The sequence below is a fragment of the Gracilinanus agilis genome, chromosome 4 (genome assembly GCF_016433145.1).
Source record: "Gracilinanus agilis isolate LMUSP501 chromosome 4, AgileGrace, whole genome shotgun sequence".
Taxonomy (NCBI): Eukaryota; Metazoa; Chordata; class Mammalia; order Didelphimorphia; family Didelphidae; genus Gracilinanus; species Gracilinanus agilis.
Window position 1 is genome coordinate 360746609 of NC_058133.1, and position 12948 is coordinate 360759556.

The 12948-nt window shown below is 36.3% G+C and overlaps 1 protein-coding gene across 1 annotated transcript in view; it reads left to right on the plus strand.

The window, feature by feature from the left end:
* CDC40 (cell division cycle 40) overlaps positions 1–7233 on the plus strand; it is a 64697-nt gene extending 57464 nt beyond the window's left edge. The window contains exon 15 of the mRNA XM_044676697.1: positions 2115–7233. Within this exon, the coding sequence (XP_044532632.1) occupies positions 2115–2294 (180 nt within the window). The 3' untranslated portion in view covers positions 2295–7233. The remainder of the gene's footprint in view (positions 1–2114) is intronic.
* The last annotated feature ends 5715 nt before the right edge of the window (positions 7234–12948 follow it).

Genomic DNA, 12948 nt, shown 5'->3' on the forward strand with positions numbered 1-12948 from the left:
TATAGAGAGAGAGAGAGAGAGAGAGAGAGAGAGAGAGAGAGAGAGAGAGAGAGAGAGAGAAACACATATAGAGTACATGCTGATTTTGTCTAAAATAAAAGTGAAAGCAAGTTATAGAAATAATAGTCATCTTTTACTGATGCACAGAATTATAAAAATGGGAGGGACTTCTAAGTCATTGAGCAACTTCTCCAAAGCCAGACATTTCCCCTGTAACTTTTCTAATATGTGGTCAGTCATCTGTATTCTTCTTGAAGATATTTAGAGGGGGAAAATTCATTTCATTCTAAAGGAGACCCTTTTGGTGCATTTCCTACTTGTTAGGAATGTCTTACTGACATCACTCTGAAATGTCTCTTTGTCCTACTACCCTCCTATCCCACAGAATTTGTGCCTTATTCCTTTGGATCCAAGGAGAATGAGTCTAATCCCTTATCTGTGATGACTCTTGAGATATTTGATGATATTTATCAAAAATTTTCACCTTGTCTCTAACCTCTCCTGGTCTTTTTCTTCTAAATAAACATCTCTAGTCCTTTTAATAATTCTCATATAACATGGTTTCCATTTCCCCTAATGTCATGTTTCCTTCCTTTGGACATGCCAGGATCATTCCTTAAATGTAACCCTGGAATTGAATATAATACTGCAATTATGTTCTGACTGGGCCAGAGAATAGTAGAAGTATCACCTATCTCATTCTAGATGCTATTATTATAGAATATCATAAGTTAGACCTGGAAGGGACCTTCAGAGTCCCCTCATTTTCTAGATAGGAAAGCTTGAGATCCAGAGCAAAGAATTATCTTCCTAAGGACATCAGACAGAGCCAAGATTAGAACCTAGATTCTAATCCCAGATCCAAAGCTCTTTTTCCTATGCCAGGTTGTCGTTGTAGTATAAAGGAAGTAGAGCTATGCATGTACAGGGTATGGTAGCTCCCATCATGTTTTGCTTCTTTGCACAGCTACTACAAGGCCAAAGGCCTCAGCCTTTCAGCATGGGCAGCTCTGGGCTGGTGAGACCCTAAAAATGGCCATGAAGATATAGCTTCATTCTTGGCTTAAATTTTATTATACAGTAGGACCTTGTTTTACATGAACTCAACACAAGCAAAGTGGAATTGAGGTAGTCATGATCGACTAAAAATAAATAAAGGCAAAAATATCCGTAAATTTTTTTTTAATTATGCTCTAAATCCATTATCCTAAGCAGCATAAAGTCTCCAACAGTTTGCCCAATCACATTCATTCTCACTCTGAGAAATTAGTCTAAATCATTACATTAGCTCCCGTATCAGTCTTTGACCAGAGTTCTTGCTTGTAACAAGTCATGTCCATGTCAGAGCTGTGCTTCTATTTGTTTCATTAGTTATTAATAATAGCCCCAATGTACAAGACTAATGATGCTGGGGAGCTCAAGAAAAGTCATAAAGTGCCTATGTTCCTATAAGAAACATTAAATAATGGGGTTCGCTAGTCTGTGCAATTTTCAGCTTATGCAAAGAGTCTTGAAATATATCGATTGCATAAAATGAGGTCCTACTATGTCCGGAAGGTGCCAAGATGTATGCACCAGCTAATTTGGACCATACATTACCAGACAAACTTAGTCTGACTCATTGATTTTTAAATAATCATCAAGGAAATGAAAGGGGTGATTCTTGGTCTAGAATCAGGTTGTGTTATTCCCAAAGGTGGAAGAGGAAGGCAAACATAACGCTAGCAGCTGAGAGGCCTGGTGGACTAGAGGCCACTTGAGGGCCCCCCTTCTGCTCTCTTGGACTTAATCCAATCCTGCTAATTTATACCTCTCACCCTCCCTTCACCCAGGTTATAAATAGCCTTAGGATCTCTAAAGGAAACCATTCAAGCCTGAAAAAAAAGCAGCAACTTCAGAGCAGTGCTTATGTTACAATCTGATTTCCTTGGAATGTACTTTCTCTGAAACAGTTTGCATTGTAGAAACTGATAGCATATCACTCTTGGTGGATTTTTATGTAAAAGAAGGATCAGGGACTTTTTAGTGTTAAGATGAGAAAGCTCAAAGAAATTTAATTCCTCCTTTATCTCATAAAACATTTGAATAATTTGAACTTGTTTTCCTTCCTGTGCAGCTACGTGATATCAGGAGATGGAAATGGAAAATTAAATATTTGGGACTGGAAGACCACAAAACTCTATAGTCGATTTAAAGCTCATGATAAAGTATGCATTGGTGCTGTGTGGCACCCACATGAAACATCTAAGGTTATAACTTGTGGCTGGGATGGTCTTATTAAATTATGGGATTAACTTTTTTATTTGATAACATATTTAACTGTATTTGATTATTAAATGTGTTGGGTGACAGTTTCTGTTTCACAGATATATGCTCTTTACACAGACTTCTGACTCAGTACAAATATAGAATTCATTTTGTAACTTTGATTTATGTAATTTCATTCTGGTCTTTAAGATGTCACTGAAATAAGTAATGCCTGTTGTCATCCCTTTCTTTCCAGTTACCAAGGCTTACTATCAATTATCAATTGTGAAAACTTTTTGATTCATATGTTTTATAGCTATCTCCTTACTGTTCATGGAATCCATCTGGTCTTCCTCCCTGGATTTTGTGATTCCTGACAGTTGAAGTAATACATGAACATCTAATTCTGAGGGACCAAACACATGGGTCTCCAACAAAGCAAAAAATAAAGACCTCAGTGATGATTTCATTGTATATAAAGCTAAAGGAAGAACAAGCTGTTAGATGAACGGCTTTTCTTTTCTACGTATCCAGTTCCAGTATAAGTCACCTTGTGAGCTCTATTATTTCTCCATGGGATCCTCTTTTTGAATCTCTTCAGTTGTAAGTCATCACTTTGGCTTAAATAACATGAACAGTCACAAAGTAAGGAATCAACCAAAGTCTTTCTTGACTTTCCCAATGCAAGCAGATCAATTCCCTTTAATCATAAAGTTAAATTATTTCTGAACATTAACTCGTGTGGAGGGGAAATTGGGTCTGCATTATTGTGTCACAAAAGTTTACAAATATGTAATTATACTTTCAGGAACATAACTCCTGATTGACACAAATCATTTGAGAACTTATGACAGTCTTTTGAAGCACTTTAATTTTGACAAGCCATCTCCTTTTTTTATTTTCTATGAAACTAGTTTTTGATGTTTCAAAGGTGTATTGTAACCTGATATAAATAGAAAGGGTACCATGTTGAAAAAGACTAGTTAGATTGCCTAGTCAAGTGGATGGCTACCTAGGATGCTGAGCTGAAGACCAAGGGAAAGCTAAGGGTCACCAACCCTGTATGCATTAAGTACTGTCTACTTAGAATATTTAATATTAAGCACATGTATGCTATTGTTACAAAACTTGTAGAAATGTGTGATCTTTGCCCTCATGGAAATTTCATTTTTAAAGAACATGGCACCTCTGGGCCAACAACCACACATAAAGTTGTTTTTGTTTCTCCTGTGCTAAAAGCAAAATTTAGAAGAGAAGAAAAGAAATAGCATAAAGGGGAGAGATTCTTTGTTGGGTATTGCTCACTCAAAGAAATAAAAGTCTATCTGAACTACAGATAGTCTCCATCTGCCAGGCAGAGGTGGTTGGTCTAATTTCCCAAGTGGGAAGTATGCAGGCAAATTCTTACCCTGAACTTTAGTCTGAATGTTAGCTATTAACAAATGTGAATTATTGATTTGTGATGAGACAAACAGCTAATCATAGGCTTAAAACTACATCTTGTTCAGTACCAGAATTGTGTGTACTACAAATTGTATTTTCTAAAACCTAGATAGTTATTGTATAGTGTTTTTTGACTGTTTCTAGACTAAATAATTGTACATAAAAGTTCTCTTTTTAAAGAGCCTATTTTTAAATATAACTTTTTACAGAAAAATTACCATAGTGTTGTATTTATCTTTATTTTCCTTTCAGTTGAACAAGACTGAACTTGGTAACCCCAGCTGCAGTGTGAATCCACACTGTGGACAATATTTAAATAATTATTTTATTTTTACCCCGAGACTGATGCTTTAAGAGAGGCATGTGTTTGGTTATATTAATTGGCTAGCTCAACAACAAAAATCATAGAGGAATGCCTTAGAAAAATGAAATTTACCCTTTGAGTTCTGCGAAGACCATGACAAGTCATCATCACGTCTTATAAGATGAGGAAGCTTGCTCTCTTAATATGATAGACAGATTTGAATTGTTCTAAATTGTCATGTTACACTGCTGCTGCTATATTAAGTGTTATTTTATTATAAATGAAAGATGAGGAGTGGATGAAATTTTAGCCCCAGTGGTTAGGATTATAAAGGGTGATCACAGTTTCAACTGAAGGGTCAAGGATCAAGTACAAATAAATTATCTTTTAATGCAGATTGGGGTGGGGAGTAAGATGGAGAGAATTATGTTTATTGCTACGCCAAAAGGGAAAACAGTCTGCAAGTGAAAGAATTTAAATTACCCAGAGTAAGAATGTGAATTGTCTAAAATACATCCAAAAATTTCAAAGGTTCTACTACATACTGGGGGAAAAAAAAACTGAAAAAGAAGTAATGAATAAACCTTTTTAAACCAGACTTTAAGAAATTTAAAAAAAAAAAAAAAAGATTTATAGGTCCAGGAATTAATTCCTGTTTAGTTTTTCAAGACATTTTTTATCATTAATAATTTATTTCATGATTAATTCAGAAGTATAGTTTTAAATTTTAACATATTATAATAGTGCCTTACCCACAACAATCTCATGAGGTAAATAATGCAAGTATTAAAATTCTCCTTTTAACTAATATTCACAGAATGCAAATGTCATATGTAGACACGTCTTTAATGTAAGCTAACCCCTCAACACAAGTCAAGACATTCCAGTATACCACATTGTCTTTGTATAATATATCCCATACATAAAAATTTTTAAACTGCTTCTCTAGGTAAGGAAAAGGAAAGACCTTAATTGTTAGACTGCTTCTTCCCATTATTTCAAAACTCATTATTTTGCCAGCTATTGGTAAAAGTGAAAATCATAGAAAACTATAAAATTGATCATAGCCAAAATATTATGAGTGCCATCAAGGCATAGTTTTTAATGTTCAGTTTTACTGCAAAGCAAAGCCAAGATGGCAGAGTCATAGCAGGAAGTAATAGAGTGAGTTTGCCAAACAAATCTAGAAAATGGACTAGACCAAATCCTGATAGGGAAATCCAAGAAAAAGTCAGAGTGAGTTATTTTTCCTGCCCAAGTCTGCATAGGAAGACAGAAATCTGTAGACAGTGCAGGGCCTGAGGGCCAGGAGGGGTCCCAAGGAGAGCATTCTGCCACCCAATAAAAGTACTCTGCTTCCCAGGGAGAGGCTATGTATGTACCAAACCCAGATTAGGGTAACAGAGGATAAAGGAACAAGTGCCAAATGGCAGCTTTGTTGTTCACTGCCTTGTTCTAGGTTATAATTCCAGGGTGGATTGCTGGTGAGAACCTGTAGCCTGAATGGATATTCAGGGGTAGAAAAAAGCTGCCAAGCCCCAGTCTGAGAGGAATAAGTTCAGGCAGCAAACAACAGAGGTGTAACTCCAACCTCAAAAGCAAAGTTGGTTCTCAGTTCCACCTTCCACCCCAATCTGAAGCCTGCAGAGAAGTAATAAGCAAGGCAGAAAGTCCAGCCGAAAAGGAAATCCGTAGTTCTGTGCCTCAGAACCAGAGATTTCCAGCTGACTGATAGTGACTGAATCCAGAAACATCTGCTGCTGTTCAGACCTAAATCCAGGTCAGGAATCTGCAAAGCTCCAACTAGGTGAGCAGCAGCAATAAGACTGCCTTGGAGCAGACCACTTTGGAAGCTCTGGAAGTTTACAGGAAAACCTATGCTAGAAATCTTAGAATGATAACATGTAATAACTCCAGGAAAGCAGGAGTAGTCCAGACCTTCCCTCCAAAGGTGTGTAGAACCTAGCCCTAAAAGAAGGAGGCTGGAAAAATGAGAAGAAGAAAAAAACCACCATAAAAGACTATTATGATGATCAGGGTGAGAGAAGGGAATAAGCATCATTAAGTTCCTATCATGTACCAGGTACAGTTCAAAGTGCTTCTCATTTGGTCAGGAATTCTCAAGTCATGATAAGAGTAATTCTGAAACATATAACTGACCCCTCAAAGACAGCTCGAGCACAAATTCAACTACAGTTTCTGGAAAAGATTAAAATCAAAAGCAAGAACTTAATGTTTTTATCAGTGAAATGAGAATGTTAGAAAAAATAGAAAATAAATGAGAGATATGGAATAAAGAATTAAAAAGGAACTAAGAAGTTGGTACAACATGTATAAAACCTTACCCAAGGAACAAAATCTTTGAAAATTAGAATGGACCAAATAAAGCAGTGAATGACTCAGTGAGACAATAAGAAATATGAAAACAAAGTCAAAAGATTGGGGGGGGAGGGGAGTAAATAAGATATAGCAAAAGCACCTGACCTGGAAACAAGGAAAAATATAAGAAATATTGGACTTCCTTTCAAGAATTCTTAAAACTGCCTGAATGTCTTAGAACTAGAGAATAAATTGAAAAAAATTGAGAACCCATTGGTCACCTGAAAAGGACCCCAAAATGGAAAAAAAAAAAAATGAAAAAAAAAGCATATTATAACCAAGATCCAGATCTTTCAAATCAAAGAAGCAACTTTGAAATACTTGAAACAACCAGAAAGAACGCAAGTAGTTACAGTTAAGATCACATACAATTGAGCATTCACCACTGAAGGAGTGGAGAGATTAGAATACTGTTATTCTAAAAGGCAAAGGATATAGGCTTATAGTCAATTATTCAGCAAAACCAAGTAAAATAGATTTTGTGTGAAATAGAGCAGCGGTGTCACACATGTAACTTGAACCAGATTAAAATTTAATTAGGAAATCTTTAAATATAAACATATAAACATAAATTATAAATATAAACTAGATCTAACATCTCACATTCTATACTGAAAGTCAAAATGGGTACATGATTTAGATATAATGGGTGATATAAGCAAATTAGGGAAATATGGATTATTTTACCTGTCAAATGTATGGAAAAGGGAAGAATTTATGACCAAATGAGATGGAGGATATTACAGGATATAAATTGGATGATTTTGATTATATCAGATTAAAGTCTTAAAAACCAATGCAATCAGATTGGAAGGAAACTGGGGAGAAAATTTTACAGCAAGTTTCTGATAAATGATATATTAAATATATAGAAAATGTAAATATATAGAAAATGAGTTAAAATGTAAGAATGAGCCATTCCCCAAGTAATAAATGGTCAAAGGATATGAACATCAATTTTTAGAAGAAATTAAAGCTATTTATAGTCATATGAAAACACTTTAAATCCTTATTGAGTAGAGAAATGTACATTAATACAACTCTGAGGTACTACTTCACACCTATAAGATTGGCCAATATGACAAAGGAAAATGGCACATGCTGGAGAAGATATGGAAAAACAGACCCTAATGTACTGTTGATGAAGGTGTGAACTGATCCATTCATTCCGGAGAACAATTTGGAACTATACCTAAAGGGCTATTACAAAGGTACATACCCTTTGACCCAGTGATACCAATATGGTATATCAAAGAGAAAGGAAAAGGACCTATATGTATGAAAATATAGCAGCTCTTTGTTGTGGTAAATTGAAACTTGAGGGGATGCTCATTGGTTGGGGAATGGCTGAACAGGTTGTATATGATTGATGGAATACTATTGTGTTGTAAGAAATAATGAGCAAGATGCTTTCAGAAAAACCTGGAAAGGCTTAATACGAATTTATGCAAAGTAAAATGAGCAGAACCAGAACATTGTATGTTGTAACAGCAATATTGTACAATGCTCAACTGTGAATGACTCGGCTCTTCTAATCAAAACAGTGATCCAAGACAATTCTAAAAGACTTAAAAAATGCTCTCAACCCCCAGAGAAAGAACTAATGGAGGCTGATTGCAGATTGAAGCATACTTTTAAAATTTTTATTCTTGTTTTGTTGTGTGTGTTTGTGTGTTTTTGTTGTTTGTTTTTTTTTTAATTTTAGTCTACGTTTTCTTTGTCAACATAGCTAATATGAAAATGTTTTGCATGACTGCACTTATATATCAAATTGCTTGCCTTCTCAAGGAATTGGGGACGGCAAGAGGGAAGAAAAGAACTTGGATCTCAAAAATTTTCTAAATAAATGAAAATTTTTGGTTTACGTGTAATTGATTAAAAAAATGTAAAAACAAGAAATCTCCCTCAAAAATACAATAGTATATAGAAATATTAATATGTGGTTTTCAATATGCCCACCACTGAGATACTTATGTGTGATTTTAGTGACCTCTATTTCTGACACCATTAAAGTAGGAGACTTAATGTAGCAGGAGTAGAGAGCTTGAAATAATGTATTCCGGAAGGCAAAGGATTTTTATAGGAACTTCCAAGCATTCCTGATGAAAAGATCAGAGCTGTGTAAGAATTTAGAGGTCAAAGAAATTTAAACAAGAATTAAGAGAAACATAAAAAGTTCAATATGAATGAATAATCAGGACTAAACGAGGATAAACTGTATATTTTGAAACATGGGGAGATGGCATGTGTCTCCCTCTCAACTCTACCATTTCTGATTGGAGAGGAGTCTAATTAGGCCATTTTGGGGAGGAATATTTGTCTTGGTGACCTTAACAGAAGAGTGAAAAGAGAGGCAAAGTTAGTTCAGAAGAAAAAAACTGATGTATACAAAAATAGACCTTTTTATCTTCTGCCTTAGAATCAATACTAAGTATCAGTTCCAGAGGCGGAACACCAGTGAGGGCCAGACAATTTGGGTGAATTGACTTGCCCCCAGTCATAGCTAGGAAGTGTCTGGGGTACATTTGAAACCAGAACCTCTCATCTCCAGACTTGACTCTTATTTAGCCACCTAGCTGCCCTATAGCTCATTTAGAAATGGTCAAGAATGGGAACTTTAGGGGATATCCATAAATAAGTTATGGTACATAAGTATGATGGAATACTATTTTACTATAAGAAATAATAAAAGGGATGGTTTCAAGAAAACCTGGGAAGACTTAAACTTTTGCAAAGTGAAGTGAATAGAACTAGAAGAATGATATATACAATGACACAAATATGTTAAAGCCAAGCAATTTTGAAAAAATTAAGATCAGATGACTTCTAATGCATCACACTACCCACCTCCTGATTGAAAGATGAATGACTCGGAATGGAGACATTTTTTGGACATAGTCAATGAAGAAATTTGTTTACCTTGATTATATGTGTTTATAACAGATTTTGCCTTTAACACTTTTAGGGAGCAGAAAGAGTAAGAGAAAATGAATTTTTATTGATTGGAAAAAAATGATTTCTAAAAAATATTTAATTTTACTCAGGAAATATTTTTGTTATAAAATAATTCCTAGGGCAGTCAAAAGATTAATTTTCTTTGGTATTCCTTCTTGCTAACAATAGTTTTGGCAGTTTAGTGAAACTCATGGACTTTTCTCAGAATTACATTTTTAAATTTATAAAATACACAGGATTATAAAGGAAACCCATTATGTCAAAATGAAGTTATCAAATCATTAAAAGTTCGTGAGCCCCAGGTTACAAACCCCTGATATAAAAGGAAAAAAAATGGTTTCATTGTCAATCCAATGGTTTTGAGTTAGCAATTCGAATGGGCTAAAGTTTGAGTGCCCCTTCAATAGTCAGAAGGAAAGTTAAAACTGAGTGCTGGTTCATTGTGTCCAAGGTTTGTATCAGCTCTGGGTTACTCCAAGAAGAGTTACCTAATCACTAAAGACCATGCCCATGAAGATAAGGGCAATTCAATTTGGCAAACATTAAATGGAACTTCCGATCTAATGAGGAGCAGTTGGGCAATGTAAATATCAATTTAAAAGCATTAAGCACCTCTTAAATGTCAGGCTCTATGCTGACCCCTTTGGGGATATGAGGATAAAAAAAAAAACCCTTGCTACCAAGTCATCCCATTGGGGTGGTATACCTAATTGAATGTATACAGAATACACACAAAATCAATACAGAGTAACTTGGGGAGGGCACTATAAGGGGAGAAAAGAAAGAGAGAACAGGGAAGTCTTCAGGAGGAAGATGGGGTTTAGATTAAATCTTGAAGGAAACTAATCTTAACTTAAGAGTAGAGATGAAGTATGTTCATATAAGGGATAAATAGTACAAAGGCATGGAAACGGAGGATGGAATGTTCTTTGTGAAGACTAGTAGGAAGGAGTGACAGCTAGGTGGCTCAGTGGATTGAGAGCCAGACCTAGAGACAGGAGGTCTTGGGCTCAAATTTGATCTCAGACACTTACCAGCTGTGTGGCCCTGGGCAAGTCTCGTAATTGTCTAGCCCGTACCACTCTTCTGCCTTGGGACCAATACATAGTATTGATTCTGAGGTGGAAAGCAAGGGTTTAAAAAGAAAAAAGGAAGGCCAGGATGGCTGGCCCAAGTGCCCAAATAACATATAAGGTAAGGTAGAGCTAGATTGCAACATTGAGCATATGAAGGGAAACAACATTGAAATGAGTCTGGAAAGGTAGACTGGGGCTAGATCGTAGAAAGTCTTGAAATCTAGGTTGACATTGGGAAGACATTAATGGGTTGTTGGGGTTTTTTATAGTAGAAGAGATGTGATAATATTTAAAAAATAATACAGTAAGCATGGTGACAGTGGGTAGAAAATTGGCCTTAAGAGTCTGGAAGACTTGATCTCAGGCCCTCTGACTCTCCGTGGCTATGTGACTGCAAGCTATTTAGCCTCACAGAACCTAAAACAACTAAAATGTGAAGGACAAGGGCTGGCCATTATTGGTAATGGAGTTCCATTATGAAAATGAAAGCAAGTCCAGTCTAAAAAAAATGGAGGCAGCAGCATATATAATGGATTATTAAGATCTGTTATTTATAGATGCTAGCAATGAAGGAGAGAAACTTGAACCAAGAAGAACAAGAAGATTATTATAATAGTCAAAGGAAGAGATGGTAAAGACCTGAACTGTGTAATTGCAATGGGATTATAGAAGAGGGGACAGGTATAATATATATATTGGAATAAAGCTTTAAAAGGATTTGATTGTCAAGTGTGAGCAGGAAAGAAGGGTCAAAATACTATGGTGTTACAACCTTCATCTGTGATTGGGAGAAGGGTATTATCGCAAGGAATAATTCAGAGCAGCTGCATAGTTTGTTAAGATTACTGAATTTTGGAACTATTGAGTGCAAGGTGTTATCAAGACATTCCCCCACACACACACACCCAAAAAAAGAAAAAAAGATATGCCACAGGCATTTAGAAGTGGACTGGGACTAAGTCAGGAGACTGCAGACTAGAAATGTGGGAGTCATTGGCAGAGGTGATAACTGATATTGTGGGTACTATCACAAAGGAGGTGTACAGAGAAAAGAGGGCTAAGGAATTGAAGAAGGCTAAGAAGCCACTAAAGGATACTTAGTGATGAAAAAGAAACTGGGAATCATGAGAGAAGCAAGAGTTTTGAAAAGGCAAGATGGTCATCAGTGTCAAGTGCTAGTTTAAGGAAGACAGACTAAAATAAAGACATTTGTTTTGACCATAAAGAGGTTACAGGATCATAGATGTAGAACTTGAAAGGACCTCAGCCCATCTAGTCTCCCTCTCCCCATCATCCCTTCTTCCCTCATTTTATAGAGGGGACAAACCCAGGGAGACTAAGCTATCCATGATTGCATATGAGTCAGAAGAGAGTAAGAGAGTTTTGGATTTACATCCCTTGACTCCAGAACCAATCCTCTTTCTGTTGTACCATTCTGGCCACCAAGTTAGGACTAAAACTACATTGTTTGTGAAGCTTTTTCATTTTGTTTGGTTTTTTTTTTCTCCCACAAGCATATCCTTAATATGAAGGACAATGGGAAAGAACCAGTGGTAAAAAAGATTTAGGAGATATGAGGCAAGGGTAGAAAGGATAATTGATACAGGGGATGAAATCAAGGGTACAGATGAAGAGGATATTTTGTTAATGATTCCCTCTTGCTCTGAAAGAAGTTTGGAAATGATAAAATTAAGGAATTTGATTGAGAAGAGTCAACAAATTGACTTGAAGACATTCTCAGGAAATCAGAAACTGTGTCATCTATTCAGAGACAGATAGGAGGACGGTAGAACTGGAAACTTGTAAAAAGGCAGGCAGAATTGCCACAATGAGGACTGGTAGCTGGGGGTATGGAGAATGGTTGCTGTGCAACAAGGAAAGTCAGTGCCAGGCCTAGAGTCAAGACATCCTGAGTTCAAATCTAGCCTCAATTACTAGCTATGTGACCATTTGCCTCAGTTTCCTCATCTATAAAATGAACTGGAGAAGGAAATGGTAAACCACGCCAGTATCTACCAAGAAAACCCCCAAGAGGGATTCACAAAGAGTCATATATGATTGAAAATAATAAACAGGAAAGTCCAGCTGAGATAGCTTAATGTAGTAGAAAGAGCACAGAAGACTTTGAAGATTAAAAATCTAGACTCTCCCACTTATTTGTGACCTTAAGCAAGTCACTTAAGCCTTTCTTTGGCTCAGTTGCCTTAAAATGAGGTGATTAGGCTAGGTGATTGTCACTCTAAGTATGTCATCGTTAACCTCTCTGAGCCACGTGATCCCTGCCAAGAGAGAAGGTTGGACTAGATGACATTTACAGCTCCTTCCAACACTAAATTTATGATTCTGTGAATTTATCCAGAGCATTCCACTTCTCTCACGTGTAGTGGTAAAGAAAGAAGGTGCCAAGACTTAACCAAGAGTACGGTTTAGAACAGTGATGGGCAAACTATGGCCCACGCGCCAGATGCGGGGAGGGGGCTGAAATGTTCTATGAGGCTGTGGGACATTATTCCTAATCTGATGAATACAATGAGTAGGATACAA